This window comes from Phaenicophaeus curvirostris, chromosome Z, assembly GCF_032191515.1.
Source record: "Phaenicophaeus curvirostris isolate KB17595 chromosome Z, BPBGC_Pcur_1.0, whole genome shotgun sequence".
NCBI lineage: Eukaryota > Metazoa > Chordata > Aves > Cuculiformes > Cuculidae > Phaenicophaeus > Phaenicophaeus curvirostris.
Window position 1 is genome coordinate 24,367,118 of NC_091431.1, and position 22,651 is coordinate 24,389,768.

The 22,651-nt window shown below is 37.9% G+C and overlaps 1 protein-coding gene across 4 annotated transcripts in view; it reads right to left on the reverse strand.

The window, feature by feature from the left end:
- Window positions 1-3,780: 3,780 nt before the first annotated feature.
- Window positions 3,781-22,651, reverse strand: part of FRMD3 (FERM domain containing 3) — a 141,124-nt gene continuing 122,253 nt past the window's right edge. For all 4 annotated transcript variants that reach the window (XM_069879980.1, XM_069879981.1, XM_069879979.1 and 1 more), the window contains exons 13-14: window positions 22,067-22,188; window positions 3,781-6,715 (exon numbers count right to left, since the gene is read on the reverse strand). In XM_069879980.1, coding sequence (XP_069736081.1) covers window positions 6,120-6,715; window positions 22,067-22,188 — 718 coding nt within the window. In that variant the 3' untranslated portion in view covers window positions 3,781-6,119. The remainder of the gene's footprint in view (window positions 6,716-22,066; window positions 22,189-22,651) is intronic.

Below are 22,651 nucleotides of genomic sequence, written 5' to 3' on the forward strand. Positions count from 1 at the left end.
TCTCTGGCTTTTAGCTGCTAACCATCCGGGGCTGAACTGGGACAGGGATAGGGAGTTACATCCAATGCTGTGCCTGTCTCTTCAATATTGCTTTTGGTTCATGGACTTAGGCAAGAGAGATTTTTTAAGAACCAAAAAATCCTAGAACTTTCAAAAAACCTTTGAAAGCTAAATTTTTTTGTAACTTTAGATTTTATTATAAATTATGCCTTTCACTGGGCTAAATGATGGGTTTTAAATACCTCTTTCTCACAGCTGCCAGTTAATAGTTCAAGGAAGTCCTGTAACTCAAAATATGTTTGTAGTGGTCTTTGATCACTCTTTCTTGCATTTCAGACTGTAACTTTCTTCTTCTTTCAAATCCTTCATGCTTTCAAAAATATTTATTGACAAAAGAAAACAAATAGTAATTGGGTCGAAGAAAGTGGAGAAATAGTGTCTGTTGAATTGGTGCCTTTAACACCATTTTCTATACCCTCCCTGTCCTCTAATGCTTATTTTGGGGCTTCTGACATTACCTAGCTCATTATTCTCCTGGGAAAGTTAAGGCCTTTACTGTCTGACCAGAACAGCTTGATAATTGTAGCTCCTGCTTTGGCCCTGCATATGTCAGGCCTGCAAGACTTTCTGCTGGGATCAATGGTGTTCATTTGCTTTTATAAATCACAGAATCACATAGACTCACAGAATCATTTAGGTTGGAAAAAAACCTTTATCATCAAGTCCAACCATAAACCTAACACTGCCAAGTCCACCACTAAACCATGTCCCCGAGCACCACATCTGCAAACAAGGACATCAAGTCTTCTCTTCAGTATGTAAGACAAAACCAAGCTGATAATTTGTCAGAGAGCACATTTTAGCTTGTCAGACTGAAGGTACAGACTTGTGATATCCTGAAGGAGGGGTCAATAACAGTGCATTAAAATAATATATTAAACATTTTTTAAACTATAATTTAAAGTTTTACTTATAGCCTGCACAATTACAATTACTTATAGCCTGTGGTTAAAAGACTCGAGCCCTCTAAAGCGAATCTGTGGAAAAACTAAATGCTCAATAGGCAGGAATCTTGGCAAAGACCTGCATACTTAGCTTGTGCAGAGAAACAGATGAGAGTCTTTTAAAAAATTTGAAAAAAAAGATAAAATTATTCTGCCTAACCAGGACCCAGTCTGCAATTCACACATATCATATATTTCTGTTCATGGAAATTTAGATGGAAATATGGAGTCAGTGTTTTCCTGTGCTGGTAATTTTTCTCAGAATTTTTTTGGTTTTATTTTAAACTTCAAAGAAAATTTCACCTCATGGTAAACATGAAGTCTGCAATCAGTATGATTAATTTAGGATATGTATGGCATGTTTTCATTAATAAATAATGATTATAGGCACATCAAATATTTCACTTCCCTTAAATTCTTTCTTTTTCCTCCTTCCCTTTAAAGATAGGTATGTTTCTACATATAAGGTAAGATTTTTAAAATGAACTTGTTTTGACATGTTTTTTCACGGAAATACAAGCTTGGATCTGTATTCTGGAGTGGCTCTTCAGTGGTCAATCAAATACACTCTGAATATTTTTTCCTTGTAAAGCAGTTAAAGAATTAATTAGATCTTTCTGTTCTCTTCTCCCCACCACTCCCTCTCCTTCTCCTTCCACCCAGCCCAGTGCACAGATACAAGTCTGAAAGTATTTCCTCCCATGGAGTCCAAACCTGACCCTCACTCAGCTGCTCTCTTACTCCTCTTCAACAGGAGTGGGAGAAAAGATTAAAAACTCCTAGTTCAAGATAAAGACAGTGAGATAATTTCTAGATTATAGTCATGGACAAAACAGAACGCACCTGAGAAAATTAATTTAATTTATTGTAAATTAAAAACAGATTAGCATTGTGGCAAAACTTAAAAATACCTTCTATCCTAGTGCCATCTGCCTTTCCAGGTCCAACCTCACTCCTCTATTCCTGACTCATTCACCCTCTTCCCCACTCCAAGGGGCTTGTGTGGGTGGGGAAATGGGAGTTGTGGATGGTCCTCTCTGATTTCCTCTCTGCTGCTCTTTCCTGCTCACATTGCTACCTGTGCCAGGTGAAAACTGGGCGCTGCCAAACCCCACTAGGGGCTGACTTGCTGTCAGCCTGGTGTAACTCCATTTACTATACAAGTCTTCTGAGCTGTAGCCATCAGCCAGTTGTTCACCCAAGATGTTACAGACTTGCCTAGCTGCATGCTGGATATTTTGTCCAGAAGGATACTGTGAAAGACAATATCAAAAGCTTTGCTAAAATAAAGACACGCCTCCATCTGCTGGTTTAGCTTGTAGGAAAATTCCTGATCTCCTGCTTTTAGACACTTCTATCTAAAGATCGACTTTGAGTGCTTATGAATTTTAAAATTTGAGCATTCATCTCTGAAGATCCAGTCACAAATGTTGACACTAGCCTATATTTTCCAGGCAGGCTCTGCTAGGAGTGGTTGACTGCAAGGTGACAGTTCTAAAGCAAAGAAAGCGTATGCCCCCAGCGTTAGTGCAGGCCGTGAAAGGACTGCCGCGGAAGCTCTTAACAAGCAACATCTTATAGTCCTGGCCCCTTCCTTGTGGATGTTTGCAATTTAGGAGCCAGGCCGTCCTTAGAATGATTGGTGTGGAGATGACATTCTACAGCAAAGCAAGTGCAGGCTCCAGTTTTGGTGGAGACTGTGAAAGGGCTGAAAGAGAAAGTTTCTAGCAAGCAACAGATGTTATGTCTCAGCACCTTCCCTGTAGGAGCCACCTCAGGACCTTTCCAATTTTGGAGCTGGGCTCTGATAAGAATTGTTGCGCAACATATGACCATTCTACCATGAAGAAAGCATCAGTTGGTGAGGCAGGGGAAGCTACTAACAGGCAACAAACTCCAGTCCTGGCCCCTTCCCTGTTGTGGTAGTTCATGGACATTTCCAATTTTGCAGGCAGCCTCCACTGAGTAGCAGAGACACAGATGACTGTTCTATAGTAAAGTAAGCGCAGAACACAGTTTTGTCAAGTGGCTGTGAATGAGTGGCCAAGGGAAGCTCCTCTTTAGCCAGGTCTGCCTACCGAAAGGTTGCAGCAATATGTCTATAGCCAGAGCCTGACCTTAAAAGCAGACCTCTCAATTTGTATCTCTTAGGTGGTAACTGGGTAAACCACCACTAGGCCCTTGGTTAGTGCATCTGAATCCATGTTAATAACATCTTATTTTATAGCACTTTGTAAGCTTTTTTCCTGCTGATGAATAAGAAAAAAGAAGCATGCTAAAAAAACCTACGAGTCCTAAGAAACCTATACTAATTGTCAAACAATTGTTATTTAAAATAACATCTTTCACTGTAAGAACTGTCATAACTACAGGAAGTTTTTCACCAGTATATTTTTATTAGGGATTCCTGCCATCATATCAACATACAAAACAATCAGGATGTTGACATATAGAAATGTGAAATTCACTGTACAAAGATAAGGCTCAAGTTACAGGTATATTTTCCCCTTAGTCTCCATGAAATAAAACCATTCATAATTCATCCCAGAGTTGTGTTTATAAATGTTAGACAAACCACAAAATAGATTTCAAGTACATAACATTTTACAATATAATCCAAGCACAGACAGAAATACACAATACTGTACGTATAGATGCTCCATAATCCATGTCTGTCATCCCCACTAATAAAATATTAAGCTGCTTCTCTCTCTGAATATGCCCAACCATACCCTTCTGTGTGTATTAGATAGTCCTTTAAGTTATTGGACTCTCAGGACTTACAGTTGAATTACTTTGACACACCAGAGAATTTTGGGAAACAAAGGATGAATTTTAAAAGGCCAGGCCTGAATGTATGCACATGTTTAGTAAAGGCAGCCACATGTGCACACACACTCTTGCATTTAAACCTACACAAAACCTTACTGCACTGCACATTTTCTGAGATTTTGTTCTCATGCAACTCAGTCATTTTCTGACAGAGTTAAATCAAGCATAACAATGCTCCTACTGCCAGAATGCTGGAATTTACAGGGACAAGATTATATTTTGGAGTATAGGATCATCAGACTTCTACAGGAGTCTGTGTGGAACCATTTCTCTGTAGTCCAGTAGGATGCCAGCTCTCATAGCCTTCACCACTTGTAACGCCCTTTGTCACACCTTTCTTCAAAAACGATGCAAGTGAATATTTTCCCTTTAAGGCCAAATGCCTACTTTAGTTCACTCTCCATTTCTATTAGGCTGAATGATTACTACCTCACGGGAAAGGATCACTTAGCTGCAAGTAGCACAAGAAGAAATACGCACCAAGTAACTAATCAATAACGATTCTGGGGAACAGATTGGAAGGACAAACAAAGGCAAGAGAAAAAAAGGCAGTTGTTAAATTTAGCCTTTTTTGGCTGGGAAAGGAATAGCAACCCGAAAGTTTTCAACTGAGGAAAGGACTCCTAAGCCCTAAAAATGCTTTGCCCTTTAAAAGCTAGAGATTATTAGAATGGAATAAGAAATCTGCTGTGGAAATTGCCATTTTCAGATTAGACATTTGCAAAGGCTTACATGAGAAAACCAAGCAAAATCTGCTCTCTGATAGGAGCACAAAATTCAGTAGGAATTAGTGATGTGGTTATAATGTTAAATGCACATCTAACAGAACAACCTCAATTGCCTCCAACTCATAAATCTCTAAGCAGGAGAAAGAGTCCGAGGCCAAAATTATAGCTGTGTAGTTTCAATACGAAATACATCTGCACAAAGATTGAGGGTGGTGATGAATAAATTTCCTCTTCCTAAATACAACCTCTGTGCCTCCAAATTCCCTCATCATTGACAAGATTTTCCTTTTGACTCTAAGCTATACTGGAATACCTTTAGATATACAAATCCACGTTACATGAAATAGCATCAGATCATGTAACTGGGCTCATAATAATGGGGAAAGAGGGTAAGTATGCTGCTATATGTGAAAGGTAGTACATTAATATGCACAGAAAATATGTTGTCTTAGAGATTAGTAATAACAGGCATCTAGGATGAAGTTGCATCTCTTAAAGTGTTTAAGCCTTTAACTGTGAGTCAGTAGAATACTTTTATGTAAACTGCACAGCCTAATGCTTTACTTTTAAAAAGGAATACATTTTTCTTCTCTATCATTTTAAAAGTAGGTCACTAACCTACTAATTTAACTAGAGTTTCTTTTTTTTTTCCTACTTGCTATTATCTTCTTCCCTGTTATGTACAGTAATCTACATTCAGACTGAAGACTCACTCTATTCCAAACATACTTAGAATACCTCGTAGAGACTTTCAACAGCACTGATAAAAGTTTAAGACAACCTGACAGGTAAGAGGAAAGTTCATTACTTTCAGTTCTGCTCATGCCCCCAAGTTTCTTTTTCTTCTGTGTACTTGGTGTCTTTTCACCTCCCCCAGGCAACCCCCACTGAACTTGAGTGAACTTTCAATATATCCCAAACCACAGTTCCTCTATATACAGCTATATTAAACTCATTCATTCTCCAGCCAGTAGTTTCAAAACCAATCATTGCTAAAACACTAAAAACACCCGACATGCCCTTGTGCATTATTATTATCGATTTGTACATTTAAATAACATCAGAAGTTGTCTTTTGCCAAAATTTTACCAAAATATTTTAAACACATAAAAATGTAAAAAACAAAACAAACAGAAAAAACAAACCAAAACCAAAACCCCAGCATAAACATTGCTTGTATAGGCATTGGTTAGAAGAGATTGCTGCACTAAGGAGTATATTCAAAACAGTTTTTCTTTCAGTTTCATCAGATTTAGTGTCATGGATTGAAAGGTTGAGGACAATGAAACTTACTATGACCCTGCCTTAAGATAGATGAGCAGGAAGTCTGAAAATAGTTAAAATATGCTTCTTTTTGCATACTGAAAGTTGACTGTGTATGCCTGTAACTAGGGAGGCAATTTAAGTATGTAAAAGGAACTTAAGAAACCTAAGACTCTGCAATGAACTGGATATGAAAACAGCTACTGACTGATGGCCCTAGGGGCATTATGGAAAGATGGCACTAACTGAAATTTTGAATATAGCCCTTAGTTGTATCATGTTTAGTCAAAATTTAAAAGCTGCCCAGCATGTCACAAATGAAGTTTATTTTGCAAGCCACCCACTGCCTAAGGGGGCAGTAATATTCAATATGAAACTGCTGAAACTCCGGCGTCTGACGGATTTCATGGAGGAAAGAGATTTGAAGGTCCGACTCCAAGAGAACAAGGAGAAGAGGGAACACAACCAACAACAGTCCAAGGCCTACAAGGAGAAGTCTGGAGAAACTCTTCACAAAGGCATTCAGCTCTATGTTGCCCATTAAAAAGTCATAGCTGCACCTAAGTGCTCTCCGAGCTTCTTTCAGTTCTTCCTCCTCCGCAATCAAAAATGCATTTTCATCTGCTTCCAGTTCCTCAAATGAATCTGTATCATCTTTCTCATTCTCTGCTCTTGGACAGGTATCAAAGAGCATGTCAATCTCATCATCAACAGGGGTAGGCAGCAAGCTGGCACTAGGACTGTATACCAGTTCTGAGATGGTTAAAGGTTCCTCTTTCATCTTCTCTTCCTGTTCAATGGCAAGATCAACATTCCCCCCAGTGTCTTTAACTGGGGAGCCTGAAGTCACAGGTACTGAAATCTCATCTTCCTTTGGCAGCTGGATACCTGAAAAAAAGGACATAAAAATAGTGACCTTAAATTGCTGCCTTCCTGGTTCCAAAACTCAGTCTTCCAATAATATCTATAGAGCTTGGAAAGAAGATTCTCCAATCATTTTGCATACCAAAACCAGACCATACACAAGTAGCAAAAACTGGAAAAGCTTTGTGGTAAGTTTCAGAGAAGTGTGAAAATCTTTTACAACACTGCAGTAAAACAGATGTGCTTAAGCTTGCCTCATGCAGCTTTCACAAATAATAGTATAATGCAAAACAGAAAAATCAACAGGTCATTTTCTACGGACAATCAGACTTCTGATAGAAATGAGTACCTACTACATATATGAACTGGTGCTACTTGATGTCTAACATAAGAACAACAACCACCACACACCTTTCTTTCTTTGAGATAAATGAAGAGAAAGTGACAAGGAAATTTTTAATAAAACAACATTAAAAAGAGACAACAGATTACCATGATGAATCCATACGAACAGTAGAGAGGATAAAAGCAGAGGAAGACTGACACACAGCCTGAGGTTTAGGTATCATTGAAACAGAATGAAAACATCTCATGTATTTGAAAAACTCCCTCTCCTCATGTCTCATTTTAATTCCAGTCATCTTTCTACTCTTCACACTCAGTCACTTTTCTCCTTCTCCTTTAAATTTCTCTCTCCCCCTTACACAGAAGCCTTTCTTAGCGCTATAGGATTCCTTGTTTCTTATGATTCCACTATGTGCCAAAACTTTCCCCCCTCCAACTTTACTACCCCTTTTTCCAGTCTAACACTAGCAGCCCTAAGTCTGCAAAAAGTCTAGCTGTTTTGCAGCTTCATTAATACTGCAGGGGCTGCTGTTAGCTGTCAATTGGAGGAGTGGAAAGGAGGATAGTTGGGCATAGAGCTTGGACAAAGTGATGGAAAAACAATTTTCAACTTGACCTACATCAAACACTCATTACCATCCTCAGATGCTATCTATGTGCAAAAGTAACAGACCATACACAGTATCACGTACAACAGTAACATAAAATAACACTTAGTACTTCTTATTTTGTGTGACAAGTAGCCTCTGTTCTTTACTAATGACTGATCCAAATGCAACACAGATAAAGACAGAGCAGGTAAAACCAGTACAAGGTTACATGACTTGTCCAACAAGTAACTCAGGGAATTCATGTCAAGGTACTATTTGTAATTCAAATTAGTCTGATTCTCTGATTTGAGCAAGAGATCAATGTAAAAGATAGCGAACTGACATAACCAAAGATTCATTCCAGTTTTAGTGCAGTAAAGATTAACATTCAGGGATTTTAAAACAAGATGGTATAAAAAGAAAATGTACTATTACATAAAAACAAGCAAGCAGAAAAGCAGTACATATCCAGTGCCAATTCCACTAGACATATAATGGTTTCCAGAGTGAAGTGAAAGTCTCAGCAAGCTCTCTTAAAGTTTTCCATTAAAGGGCAGCAAACACATAAAAAAATCTAACTAAACAAAACATCCATTATGGCCATTTTAAGATGAGAGAAATAAAACATGACCTGAAGATGCTACAACGAAGACATGTGTCACTGCTCTGTAAACATATGATACAGGACAAAAATTCAAAAGTGAAATTCTCAAAGACATCAACCGTACAGAAAGATACACAGCTTTGACACATTTCAGATCACAATTCTAAGTCATAAATTTCAATAGTTATTAAATTATCATTGACCAAGATTCTGTCAAGATCACTTTAAGATCAAAAGGCGGTTTTTTTCATTGTTAGTCATAAGATTGTAAATACCATTTATTGTACTAAAATTATTAAATGATTAATTTTTTTTTCCTGAAATATATCTTCCCTCTGCTTGACTAGATAGCAAAAGAATATTCTTATGCCATTGGCTACTTATCATTAGATTAGCAGTAGGCATAACTATATTTAAGTGAGTTTGTGATATTTACCTCATCCTACACATTTTCATTGTTACAGATTTTGCAATCCTTGAATAAGAAGGTCTTACAATCTCTATTTTTAATTGCCTCCCCCCCCTCTTAATATGTGCCATGACTGCCATGCTCAGGAAAGGACTTATCCATGAAGATCAGTTTCATAACTGATACCACACTTCTGCACCATCAGGTCACTTAACAACAGATTTGCCCTGAATAAGACAGAGGCACATGATCACATTTCTGCCAGGGCCCAAAACCACTCAGTATTTGCAGAAAAAATCTGCCAATACAAAGCTAACATGTCAAAACTTTGTAAATTATATTAGACAAGCAGATTAATACTTTATGAGACGGGGCTGCTGCAGTGGGAATCTTAGAGCTTGTTACAACACTTCCTCACAAAAGTATCTGCCACAGTACCCTTCTGTATGCCAGAGTGCCTGACAGTTATCACAAAATCCTTCATGTAACCTCTGCAGCTCTGTTAGTATGTTCACCAGACAATTGAATGGGTAACAAAAGTACTTGCTAACTTATGCCAGTTTACAGACTTCCTAAAAACGTGGTGACCAATGGTTTGTTAATATCTCGTAACTTCAAGACTATAGTGAACATAATAGCAATTGGAATGAAATGCCAATAAATGCACCATAAAATACATAATATTTTACAAATATTTCTAAAATATCTAAGCTTAATTTGACTGCCTATCTAATAATTCCTTGTATCAACTACTCCGTCTTCTCCTATCACAAGTATTTTAGAAAATCATCACATTTCATCACAAAATATGTTTCATGCTGGAACTTACTGTCTACATCAGCCTTTCCATTAACAAATATATTTGCCACAGTCATTAAGAGGAGGATACCAACAGCTTGAAACTAGACACAATAGTATACGAACACCAAGAACTGAGAAAAGTTTTGACGGGATCTTTCTTCTAAGTGTACTGTAACAGTAAGTAATGCCGGTTCATCAAACCAGTCTCTGAGTTATCTGAGAATGTGTTCATGATACCTTAACACAGAACAGGCAAAATTTTTAAACTCTGGAGCCCAACATTAAGCATCTACACATATATTTAGATACACAAGTACTACAATTTGATTTTCAAATGTGCTTTTCATTTTCTTTTAATAGCAGTAAAAGTTAAGTTGAGCCACTTACTTAGGTGCCTCAATATGGATTAAAGGACCTAATTTTAACCTCTTAAACTTGAGAATACTTGCCACAGACCTCTTTATACCTGCTTAGATGCAAGGTCAGTAATATATCTTCATCGTGTTTCTCATCACAGAGAGAACAGCTGCAGCTACTGCAAAGAAAGGTCACCCCAATTGATTCTTCAGCCTTCTCTACTTCTCCTGAGTAATTCCAGTATGCATAGCATACATAGTGAATATAATGAAGAAAGATCATATTAACGTTCATTAAAACCCTATTTTTCTCAAATAACTGGTAAAATTGTGACTTTGTGATTAACCTGTAGATAGAAGGCAGCAGAGGAACTTTTTCAGATCAGTGTTTTCTAAAAAGGTTGTATTAAAATTGGAATGTGTCACAGTTCTGATGTATATGTTAATTTTACAATCCACTTTTTGGTTTGTGTAGATAACAAAAAATTTCAACTATATTATGTGTTGTTAAGACATATTAAATCAAAGTAACTGCATTTTACATCAGCCAAATACAAGTGTAAATAATTAATCTTTTAATACTAAAGAATAAAAGTTTAGAATGGGCACTAACTGCTGTTGTTGCAAGCTCATTTTATGTTTAAAAAATTAAGTATATAAAGCCTTTCTTTTAATTTCTTCATATTCCCCATAACACCACAACATTTCTCAAGTCCAGGGCTGAGTAAACGATTAGCTACTAACCATGGTTAAACAAACTATTAAACAAGCCCACAGCAAACTTCATGTCACAATATACAGAGAACTTGGATTTTTACAGTATCAATGGACATAAGTGTAACACCGTTATGGCACATCACTTACAATGCTTACGCATACATAATAATATCACATTAAAGCACTGAAATTCAAAATCATTCTACAGTACAATAGATACACCAGTGACACAAATTTAAAAAGGGAGCAAGTTTTTCAGATTATTTACTTTCTGAAAGCCTTCAAGGGAATCAGTTATCTGAAGGAATAAAACCAGGTTTAAAGAAAAAAGTCCTCTATGTTTTGGAACAGAAGAAGAGAATATAAAAGGTAAAGCAAGCTCAAAGGTAGTATCCTTTAATTACTCTGCAAAATTGCTGCATTTCCTTTGCTTCTATTCATACATAATTATGATTTTGCTACTAGCCTTGTAAGGCTATAGTTTTTGTACAATTTTGGGGGTCTAGAATTTGAATAGTCTACTATTTCTTCAGTAACAGTTAAAATTTATATTGTGTTTAGATTTAAAGGACTATAACTTGAATATTAAATTATACTTGAGAACTTCTTCCTTCCAGCCTCCATTTTATATTTTTACTCACAATTTGCATTCCACAGATCAGAATCTTTTAATACATGTTACTGGTATATCAAGTAAATAAGCATATTTTATTTTTTTGTATTATGTAACTATAGCAAATATTTGCTACACTTTTCTTGCAAATGGATGAATTTTACAGAGCCAGAGAGATCTCTTTATGCTAGCCCAAACTCAGTACTTCCCTTCCACTGAATACTGCAATTGCTCCAAAACTCTGACTTGCTACAGCAGATAGGAACATGAACAGCTGAATAAACACAAGTTTACAGTGGGCAGCTGCCGTGAACAAGAAGATGCAAGAGGTTTGACATACATGTTGGCAGCTGCTAGTGTTTCTAAAGGAGCCAAACCCAGCAACTGAAGATTATAGGATGAAGGGCAGCCCCAGCTCCACCATTCTTAAGAAGCTGCAGTTGCTGGAAATACAGCACCCAGAAAAATGTATCTTCTGCTTTACAAAAATTTCAGTTCAAACCCTGTCTGGCATCTAGATATACTGCATACAGCCTTACTTATCAGACATGCAAATACAAGTACAGACCTTTGTAAAGCCTTTGTATTGTGGAGAAAGGAACAAGTGTGAAGATTTCCTTCTTTTAAACAGATAACTGAAAAATAAGATACGGTCCAGAAAGAACAGTGCTGGGAATACTTCTTATAGATTTGTAAATAAGCAAGGCCAGCTGGGCTGTGATTAGGACAGTTCCTTCCTATCGCTCTTACTACTTCCTTTAGGAATATTGTGCTTATTTTTGTGTATTTTCAATGGGGACAAAATTTATTTATATTATGAATAGAATGACTTTTTAAAGGGAAGGAGAAGGTGACTTTCTCACGTGACCAAAATGCATAGATGTCACACAGAAAATGCAGCAAAGGGAAACAGATACTAGAAAGGCACTACGCTTCTCCTATGCAAGATCTACATCAAAGCAGGATCTGCATAATGGCCAGACGAACAGTCCTCAGAAGCAGGAGGCCATAGATCCCTATCTTACCCATGTCCCATGCCCATAGAAGACACCTGTTCTAGCTTTGCAAGGAGAGTAAATCACTGGTAGTTTATATTAACTTCCTTTTAGGCAGTGATGTGGCATTCCTGCTAGGCATTCCCATTTGTTTCAGTCTTATGGGAACTTCTAGAAGGGAGCAAACCCTGTCAACTCAAATTAGTTGCGTGCTCTGTGACTCTGTGGCATTCCAACTCGCCTCCCAGCTGCATTGTGTGTGACAGTATTCAGCTAATGTCACAGCCAGTGCAGTCACCAGAAACCACCTCCCTGCTTTTCACATCCCACAAAGCACATCCAAAGCCCAGAGATACAAGCAAAAAGAGCATGGAGCACAGCGTGTGTTCTGGGGTGCCTGTCTCTACCATCTGGCCTGGAAGGAGTCCACCTCAGCACAGCTGATCCCCTTCCCAAACAAAGATTAAGCAGCAAAAGGCTGAGGCAAGCAGCAAGGAGAGACAGTTGTGTATCTTGGTAGCAGGAATGAAAAGGCAAGATATATCTGTCAGCAGCTTGGAGAAAAGGAAGGAGCCGGTGAAAGGACGACAGCACCTCAGTGTCTAGCATGAGGCCAAAGAGAAGAAGGCTGAAAAGAGCTGATCACTGATGCAAACGCGTAGCATCCAAGAAAAGGACAGTGGGACATTTCAGCATCCCTGCTCAGCTTTGCTAAGCCCTTCTGGCACAAGTCCACATTGTTCTGAAGTGCTTGCAATCACAGCGAGGTTCTCCCAAGCAAGGAGTTACACCCCCTGCCATGAGTTCTGCACAAGCTAAATCCAGTCCTTAGGTTTCATATGCTGATAAACCGAGCTTAGGCACATGTACACCAAAAAGAATGACATCCTATAAATAGTACAGCAAAATCAAGTTTTTTTAAGAATCAATATAGGGCCAATGCACAAATCTTTTACTAGCCTGGTGTCACATTAAACCAGTAAGATGGATTGTACCTACTTGGAGCCAGCATTTAATGTCTGAGGTGTAAGAATATGAATTCCATGTAATAGTAATGCTTTATCAGTTTTGCTGATTATTCTTTTAACAAAAGGAGTTGTTAGGTGCATTCTCACTATAGTTTCCTGAGCAGTGAATTCATGAAGCAAAGCCATCCAGGAGCTGTTGCCACTCAGAGACAAATCACTGCAAGATTAGGTTCTTCCAGATCTGCAGTGCTTACTGCTTCCTGATTTTCAGACGCTGAAAATATGAGAATATCCTGGTCTTTGCCTAAACATTCCCAGTTAATTCTTCTGTAAAAACTTATTTCTAAAATGAAGATTCAATACAAAAGTACAGTTTTAAATAGGTAAATGGAACTAAAATATGTCAATTTATATATGCAAAAATATCAAAAAGTAAACAGTACCACAAAAAGGCAAAATAAATTTTGAAATGTCTAACTTCATTAAGGAAGCGGAGATATACAGATTGATAGGAATGCCGATTTATCTTTGGCAAAAGAATTTGGTATAAAACCAAGAAAAATAAACCCTCATTTTGGTTGCTAGCCAAAGCAATATTGAATACTTTTTGTTCCTTCAGTTGCACTCCTGTTACACGTAGTGAAAAAGAGATCTGAATCAGACTCCTTTCTCTACCTATCACCCTCCAGTACTATTATCCTGTGCATGAAATTATTCAGTATCTAGAAAAATAAATCAACCAAAGTTATGATCTGGCTACCCAACCCACTCAGTTGCAGTAAAACACTAAACTATATCCACTGCTGTTTTCAGCTGAAACTCAAAATCTGCTACCAACTCATCTGCTAATTTAAGAACTATTTATTTTTTTCAGAAAATATCACAGATTCAAAGTATTTATACCCCTCAGTTCAAGAAAACTACAAGGACAAAATTCCAGTCACTCATTTGTTAGCTATTAACAAATAAATCCACAATGTACATGATGTTACTTCAAATGTCATTTAAGTTTTATCTAATTCATTCCCCATTTGAAACTCTCCTCCTGTTAGGAATTAATTTTCATTCTCTGCCGTACTCAATATAACATTGTCATTCACAGTACAGCTCCTTTCCAAGAGAGGAATAGTAACATAACAAACCAGGGGATAGGAGGTTGGGGGAAATTTGAATAAAATAAATGTAAATTTACCAGCCCTTCTGGCTGTGATCTTGGAGCCATGCCGCAGTAATCGAATGCACACTTCCTTGTTGCAATGGTTAACCATCTTCAAATGTATGCTTCTCTTGGTTTGGATTTTTACAAGACATTTCACCATTTTGACTATTAATTCCTCTTCTCAAAGTCTTGTAAATGCTCTACCCATACCAGCTTTGACCTTTTATTGAGATCCCACTGAGTTTTAAGAGACCAACACAAGTCACTCTCAATGAATCAAATGACAAGCTTCTAACATGGCCAACAAAAATATCCCAGTAGGGAACAGAATGAGAGGTTATTTTTAAACATTTCCAAATGCCTCATAACATACAATACAAACTTCTGCAGCATCCATCTCAGTTAGCAGTTGCTAACATAACAGCTGAACCACACACATAAGCGCAGAGATATCCAAGGTATCAAAACATAGTGCAGAGAAACAAAAGGTCCAGAATTTAGGGTCTGTATTCCACAGAACAAAAATGACATTGTGGCCTTTATTCCTCTAAAAAGCTTTAATTTGGGCACTGATATCTGTTCCCCACCACTGCCTGGAAAATATCTGTGGAAAATGTATAGATAAAACAAGAAAAATCCTATGCTGTGCTTAGTTAAAAGGCAAACGACTGAGAAGAAAATGCTTTCATCTTAAGTCTAGAATCAAAGCTGACCTGCCTATGTATAAACAAGAGAAAACTGCTAAGTTTGGGAAAATGTCTTTTTTTGTGTATGTGCTCCAGTTCCCACTAGTAGACAACTATTGGACACATTCATATTCACCAGAAAGAAATGTTACTGCAGAGGACTGGGCACTTCCATATCCTCATCCAGCAGAGACATACAGGCTCCTAAAAAAGGCATGACGCATATATGCTGGCTTCTGATAACTTGCTCCAGCTGGAATCTGGAATGCAACCACGTGCACAGCATCACACTGTCCTAGTGGGAAAGGAACCCTTGCTGGGTCCACTGAAACCACAGAGAAGAGAGAAACTGGAAGGAACGTACTACAGGGGAGGTAGTCTCTCTCTTCCCAGAATACCTACCTTTAATGTTTATGACATATTTTGCCATCTGAGTCTTCATTACATGACCTCCTTGTCCTCTCTGTATTGTAAAATTAACAATGTGCACACATATACATAGGAGAAAAAGAGGCCAGGGGAGAGAGTCCTGCAAATATGTATTTTACAAGTGACTATTCTCATGACAGACATCTGCTTCAATGGAGCTTTTGGCAAGCATGTTTATAGTGGCCCCTTTCCCTTGCCTGGCCCAGACAGTATGAACACCCAGCAGTGCTCCTTCTCATTCCTTCCTGCAGGACAAACATCTCTCCCTTTTCTTTCTGCCAGTACTTCCTCGTGGGTCTGAGGAAAGATGAAGAGCTTCTTCACTTTCTATCCCCATTTTGTCACCACTTCAAAAGTAAGATTCTGTCTGCTTTTCTAATTTTTATTCTCATGACTGTTGTAGCTACAGAAATAGAATCCTTAAAACCTCACTAAAAAGGGGTGAATCTTCTCTGTGTACACAGCTACAAAAACTGCAAGGCATCAGTTCTTACAAAAGTCTTATGACCAATATGTTCAATATACAAAGGAAAGCCTAATGGAGGACACAACCATCACCTGGGCAAGTTTGTAAAAGATTTCCAACAGGAGAACATTCAAGTCAATGAATAAATGCAAGTCATTTATTTTTCATGGGACCATGCTCATGCAAAAGTGAAATGAAAGAGAAATGACTGAGAGAATTCAAGCCATTGCTCACAAACAGTGTACACAAAAGTAAGGAGAATTATGTTGAAATCTTGCAGATGACTACACAACTCTGTGTCTGCTACTAACACTCAGCAAATAAGGAACAGGCTTTGCCTCCTGAGAGAAAGAGAACACATAACCTGACATTAGGAGCGTGTCCTCCATATTGGTTGGAGGATGTTTCATAGCAAAGATTTTCCAGACAGAGATTGCTTCTCTCCTACATAGCTGCTCAGCCTCTCTGTGTGTAGAAGAGTGCCAGCAAGGTAAACAGGTCGGCTCTCAGGAACTAATTTGTTTTGCAGCTCCTGTTATTCTCCTCATTCTTAAATTGCCACTCCAGATATTACATAGCTGAAAGGCTAATGATGGGTAGAAACTGTGGCAGAGACCCTTAGCATTCATGCCCCATTGTGGAAGAGGCAGAAAACAGCAGAAGGTTATATAACTTTTCTTAAAATCAAAAAATATGGTTTACAAAAGCAAAACCAAACCTGTCCCAAACCCAGAAAATTAAAACTAATAAAACACTTTTCAAAACTAATATCCTCCTCCAGCCAGCAAAAATAGTGAACAGGCAACTTCTATTCAAGCATAACAATTTTAATGTATTTGTGACAAGGAAATATATCACCTGACTTCTGATTTTAGAGGTACCTTACTATGGTGATGGGGCCCATGTTGTTTTGTTCACTATTAAAGTAGTGATCTTATTTTGCAGACACACGGAATGGTAAACAGCTAGAAATATGAGTATTTGTAAATAAGTTACAAAGGAAAGTTAACAGAACTAATTGTTGTTAGCATTAGGTATTGCTATCTTGAAGTACAAGATTTGTTTGTAAAAAAAGTTCTTTCCAGACATTGTAGGTCTCGATAACAAGGTTAGAAGGCTATAAATCCAAATAGTTTGTTGAACACGAACATGATGATACACACATTGATGTTAAGATCTCCTGAGGCCTGAACACTCTTTAGGAGACTCCTAGAAACATGCAAGACAAAGTGCACAGTAGAGGAAAAAACTTAAGATGACCAGACCTTATAACATAAACGAAAGAACAGTATCAACATTAAAACATTATGAAAAAAACTAGTAGGGAATTCCATTGCATACAACCTGACCTATGGATGCTCACCTTTGCCTTTGCTAAGTTTAAAGGAATATTAGAAGACATTAATTATCTCTGCAGACCACAGGATTCTAAAATATTTTTGTATAGGTTTTCTAATATAAAATATTTTATTTAGAAAAGCTACTGAGAAATCCAATTTAACTCCTACACGTAACAATTTTTGTTATCACATATACCCATACATCAGGTACAAACAGCTAACACAAGTATTGCTTCTGCTTATTTCACCGGGGAAAGCTGTTTGATGCTACATAACAAGATGTTTCATGATTCTTTCTATCTAACGTATCACAATTACTTTTCTCTCATAGGTTTCTCAGCAGGTATGGCTTTGAAAATACAAATGTTGACAAGCTGTGTATTAGTTCTACCTAGAGAAACAGCACTAAACCAGTATGTTTCTTTCCGATAAAAATTAAATGTAACAATTGAGCTACTGAGCTGTGCCCAGGGAAAAAACGGACTAGATCACCTGCTATAGTGTTCTTGCTGTACAAACATGATGTGTGAACATACATTTAACATTATTTCATATTTTACTAGCATATTTTTAATATTGATTTATATTGCTGTTCAGAAGTGGCCAGTTTTTCACGTATTGTTGACTATGCTGAACCCACAAAAGCTCCATACATCTCTCCTGTAAAACCAAAGCTTACACAGATAAGAACTCACACACACAGACAGACAACTAGACTGGTAGTAGCTGACGTGTTCATTCACATACACGCTCATAAGATGCAAGAAAGACTCCACATTATAATGACATGATTCATGCTAATTAATTGCCATTAATGTAGTATTTCTTATACTTCAGTGACAGACAAGTTGCAAAAAGGGTAAGAGTTCTCCATATATAATTCAGATGCACAGGAATACATTCCCATAAGAAAACCAAACTCTTAGAAGTTCAACGAGGGCATCTAAAAAGTGTAGTACTCTCCAGGGGAGACAAAACTGAGGAACACAGGTTTTAAACAGAAGGAATTTAGAATGAGTCTATGCCACAAGTCCTGTCTTTTCTAATACAAAGGACGAGGTAAAATCAACCAACAGAATGACTGAAGCACACTACTTTCACTTTGATTGCTTCAAAGGAAAGAAGTCAATGCCATCAGTAAAATAATCCATTTATGAAACCTGAGGACATAAAGACCAACTGACTCAGAAGAAGCTCTCATCACTTTGTCAAAATCACATTGATGTTCTGTGGCTCAGAGGTGTGATTTTGACCCTTTTTTTTCCCTTTGAAGTTGGACTTCCAAAATACATAAAGCCCTGAGGGCGTCTGGTGCTAGACAATGATCTACCACCTGCAAAATAACTCCCAAGAGATCAAGACAGGCAATGATCTGTCTCACCATATCAGATGGTGAAAGAAGACAGCCACAAAATTCCTACAGTGATACTAAAAGAAATATAATATGTACAACTGCACATTGAACAAGCATCATGGAAAGGACCATTGGGACCATTCAGAAGGACCTAAGTTGGTCATCTGTGACAAAGATGAATTTTGCAATCATACACTTGGATACACTTAAACATTTTGTAGCTAAGTGCCTTTTGAAGAATGTCTTTTAGGTTCTAACAGTAGAATTGTTCTCTCCAAGCATACATGTGAAATTCAACTCCATGTGATAACTGTCTATGCACAACAGTAATGTTATTGTTGCACTACCTCACCTTTTCCCTTCCTCCTGAGAAAGAAGGGACATTAGTGCAAAACAAAAGTCAGTAATGAGGAATGTGAAAACTTGGAAAATCCTAAGTAGTATCAACTAAGCACTGAGAGATCGCCTGCAAAACCTAAGGTGTGAAGACTTGAGGTTAGCTTTTTTAATCTGATAAAATACGTACTGACTGGTGGCCAAGCCACCAGTAAGTCACTTACATAACTGTAATTTAAAACAGGAAGAAAGCACATTTAAGTAAGAATAACGATTCACATCTGAATACTTTAATTAGTAATTGGACATCTGTATACAGCCTGAAAGTGCAGACTGAAGACTAGGCTCTTGAAGAACAAGCTACCAGTAGACAAATTCAGGGTATTTTTGCCTGCCATTCCAATGAAACACAAAATGTCATTACTTGTTTCCAAATCCTCTTGTGTAAGTGTCAACTGGTAAAGTATATTTTACAGTGACATCACGACATCATAGGCATACAGTATCTTTCTTCCCATAAAGTCATCATTTATGACCACATTTAGTGAGCATGCACTTTCTTACATATCTGAAAAAACACTGAACAATTTGGGCTTTTTTGGAAGACAGCTTCACTTCAGCATAATAGCCAGAGTAGATCCATAAAATGGGTTATTTAGGGGGAATAGGTGGGCCTTAGTTGTTTTTCAATAGTTGATTGCATCATGTTTATTTTCCACCTGAAAGGATTATCCTAAGGACAACAAGGCAGGCTGACACTGCTCAAAATCTCCCACAGACTCTGCTACTATCATCTCTGATGGCTTTGTCCCCTAGCAGCTATTGGCACAAAATCATCTCTCTCACTTTGCAGTTTCTCTTAGTTCACTTTCATAGCATCCAGGGTCTGCCAGCTCAGAGTTCTTCTCTCCAGAAGTTTCAGGAAGCGTAAGTATTTACTGAAGATACTGAGGTCACCGTATTTTTGGCCATGTCTTTTGCTCATAACATATAAAGCCAATTTAAAACGAAGAACAAGTAACTTTTGCTCAGCTGAAATAAGTTTTCCTCAGTTAAAAGATGGAGCTGTTCACTCTCCTGAGTCTGCCCAAGGTTTGTGTATCTGATGGCACCATTATAGCCCGCTTTGATAATTAGTTGCTTGGGCCTATCTACACAGCACAGTGCAGCAGGTGGAATATCCATCCACATACCTCACAGAAATACAAATGCAAGTCCTGGAAGCTTCATTAGCCAACCCGCACACCATAGGGACATCTGGCTAAGACAGGGCTGCCCTGCGCTGTCAATGTCCAAGCTTTTTGGAAAGTACTCCATGGTGTCCCCCACCTCAGGAACAGATATTTAGAGAGGTGCCAAGTCTGTTTCACATGTGTAGCATACTTAAAGTAGTTTCTCAGTTCTGTTTAGTCTGTTTCAGGGCTAGCTGCCTTCCCACTCCCAGCTTGCTGCTCCTCCCCTTGCCCTTGCATAAGATCTTGTCCAATCCTTTCTTGTAAGCCACTTAAAGGCTGAGCTATCCAGTAGTGGGACACTGTACAGTTAGGGGGTTGTTGGTTAGTTTGATTTTCTTTTTTTTACAGTTTTCATTTTAATTATTTTTTTAATTCCTCCCAGTTCACTCTGGAGAAGACAGTTCACAAGGGAGAAGACAGAAATCCACAGAAGCAGATTGAGTGCGTGTGGGGAAGAGAGCCAGCATCAGTGTCAGAGCACTGTGAGATCAGTTCAAGCTGCAGTTTGATAATATAGCCAAATTCACTGCAGTAAAATACTGTAAAAGAGCTAATACTGTTCACTTAGCAGCTGGTGGTATTTAACTACACATAACATATTCTAGATGAAACCTACCAGCAAATACTTCTACTAGATTGTAGTAACAACAATCTGTCTGACTAAAAGAAAACATGACTTTCAAGCTTATGTAACACAAACATTCGAAACCAACACTCTCTGGTGAGCATATACAAATGCTAAGTAAGCAGTTTCTAATATTAATTTCATTGCTTAGAGTTGTAAGTGTGGCACAGCAGTCTTACAAGCAGCAAACAGTTGTTACTCTGCACTGATGGCAACTCCCTAGCAGGAACTCAGTGCTTGGTACCTGGCTGCTAGAAAGTGAATTCTCAGATACAAGTATTTCACAGCAGAGATAAACAAGTAATTGTTAAAATTAACTACAAGTCATGCAGCTACTACTACTCATTATAATAAGCTAAGTACACAGACAATCCAATTCACCCTGTTCTTATTGCATACAGTGTTGAAACTTGGAAGAATAAACAAAACACGATTCTATGACTCTATATGACTCCTATAAAAAGAAATTAGGAAATACTCCTGTGGAAAAAACCCCCACATTTACTCAGCTGTTTTCTGTTTCCCACTATTTGACCACAATAAAACAACAGCAGAAGTCATATTTCCCAGCTTCTTAAACAACCAGCTCACAACATCTCAAGAAAGAACCATTGTTAGGTTTTGGTTGGTTAGCTTCCTCTTTTACAAGGAAGATTGCAGTTATCCTTATTTAAACTGGTTAAGATTTTCACACCATTCTTTGCAATGACTGCATCTCTAGGTGTTGAATGTGATTTTTAAAATATACAAACACATGGAAACACAATAAACAAATACATGGGAAACCTGGTCCTACAAAATGGATTCATACTGATCTTCCAATAACATACTTTTTTGTCAGTAGGATTAAATTAGCAAAGACTCTTCCCTAGATGACCTTCAAACAATGTCCCTTTTTGTCAATGGAATTAAATTAGCAGAGAGTTTAGAACAGAAAGAAATAAATGTAAAAGTAAAGGGAAGTAAGGGAAGAAAGGGAAGAAAAACAACACGCCTAGCACTCAACTGTCAGCTTTCACTCCTGAGTAACTACAGTTACTATTTAGTAAAATGGTGTTGTGTTGAATTTCCAGGCATGTTTTTTTCACTCAACCACCTGAAGAAAAGATTTTTGAAATAGAAAGCTTAACAGCAGTAACTTTTCTCACAATATACCTCACATGAAGCTTGTGAACTGTTCCTTTAGCTAGCAATTATTTCCCAATATGATGTGCAGAGGCTTAATAGTGTACTCCTAATGGAAATTATTACATTTTTTCCATATCCTGAGTCAGTAACACACCCTTTTCTACATATTTTTTTAATAAATACTGGTAGTATTTGGCAGGAATCAGGTGTGTAACTCACCTTCATCTAAGGGGACCTCTTCCTCCTCACAGGGAGAAGGAAGGAGGGGTTGCAGAGGTTCCATGTTGATTATAAGTTGCTTGTTCAAAGAGGGAGAGCTGCGACTCTGGGTAATGCTGGTTCTAAAAGAACAGAGAAAACAGAGTCAGTTTATTCACTAAGGAACACTTGCAGTTCAGTAAGTCTCAGGTCAGAATCGTTTTGCATAAATTACAATATGCCTTGAGCTATCATAGCTAGCTCTGCACACTGAGTGCTGTGTTCAGCTCAGTTGCATCCTCAGCAGATATAAACCTCTCAACATACGAAGTGTAAGAGATGGTTTTGTGCTGGTTTACTTCCCTTTACACAGCCTGACTCCTTGTTATGTCATGCAGGATTTCAGTGTGTTGCTCCTCTCCACTTCAAAGGAGGAGAAGGTAGAGAGGATATAAGTAATTTTTCCTGATGTTGTTCCATTGCATCTGACCAGGTAAAGAAGATGTTACAGTTTGAGCATTGCAGACTAAATCAGGAACAACCGTATTCCTTCAGTTAATAGATACACAGCGCTGTCATTCTGATGCACCCCAGACGCTGCCTCTA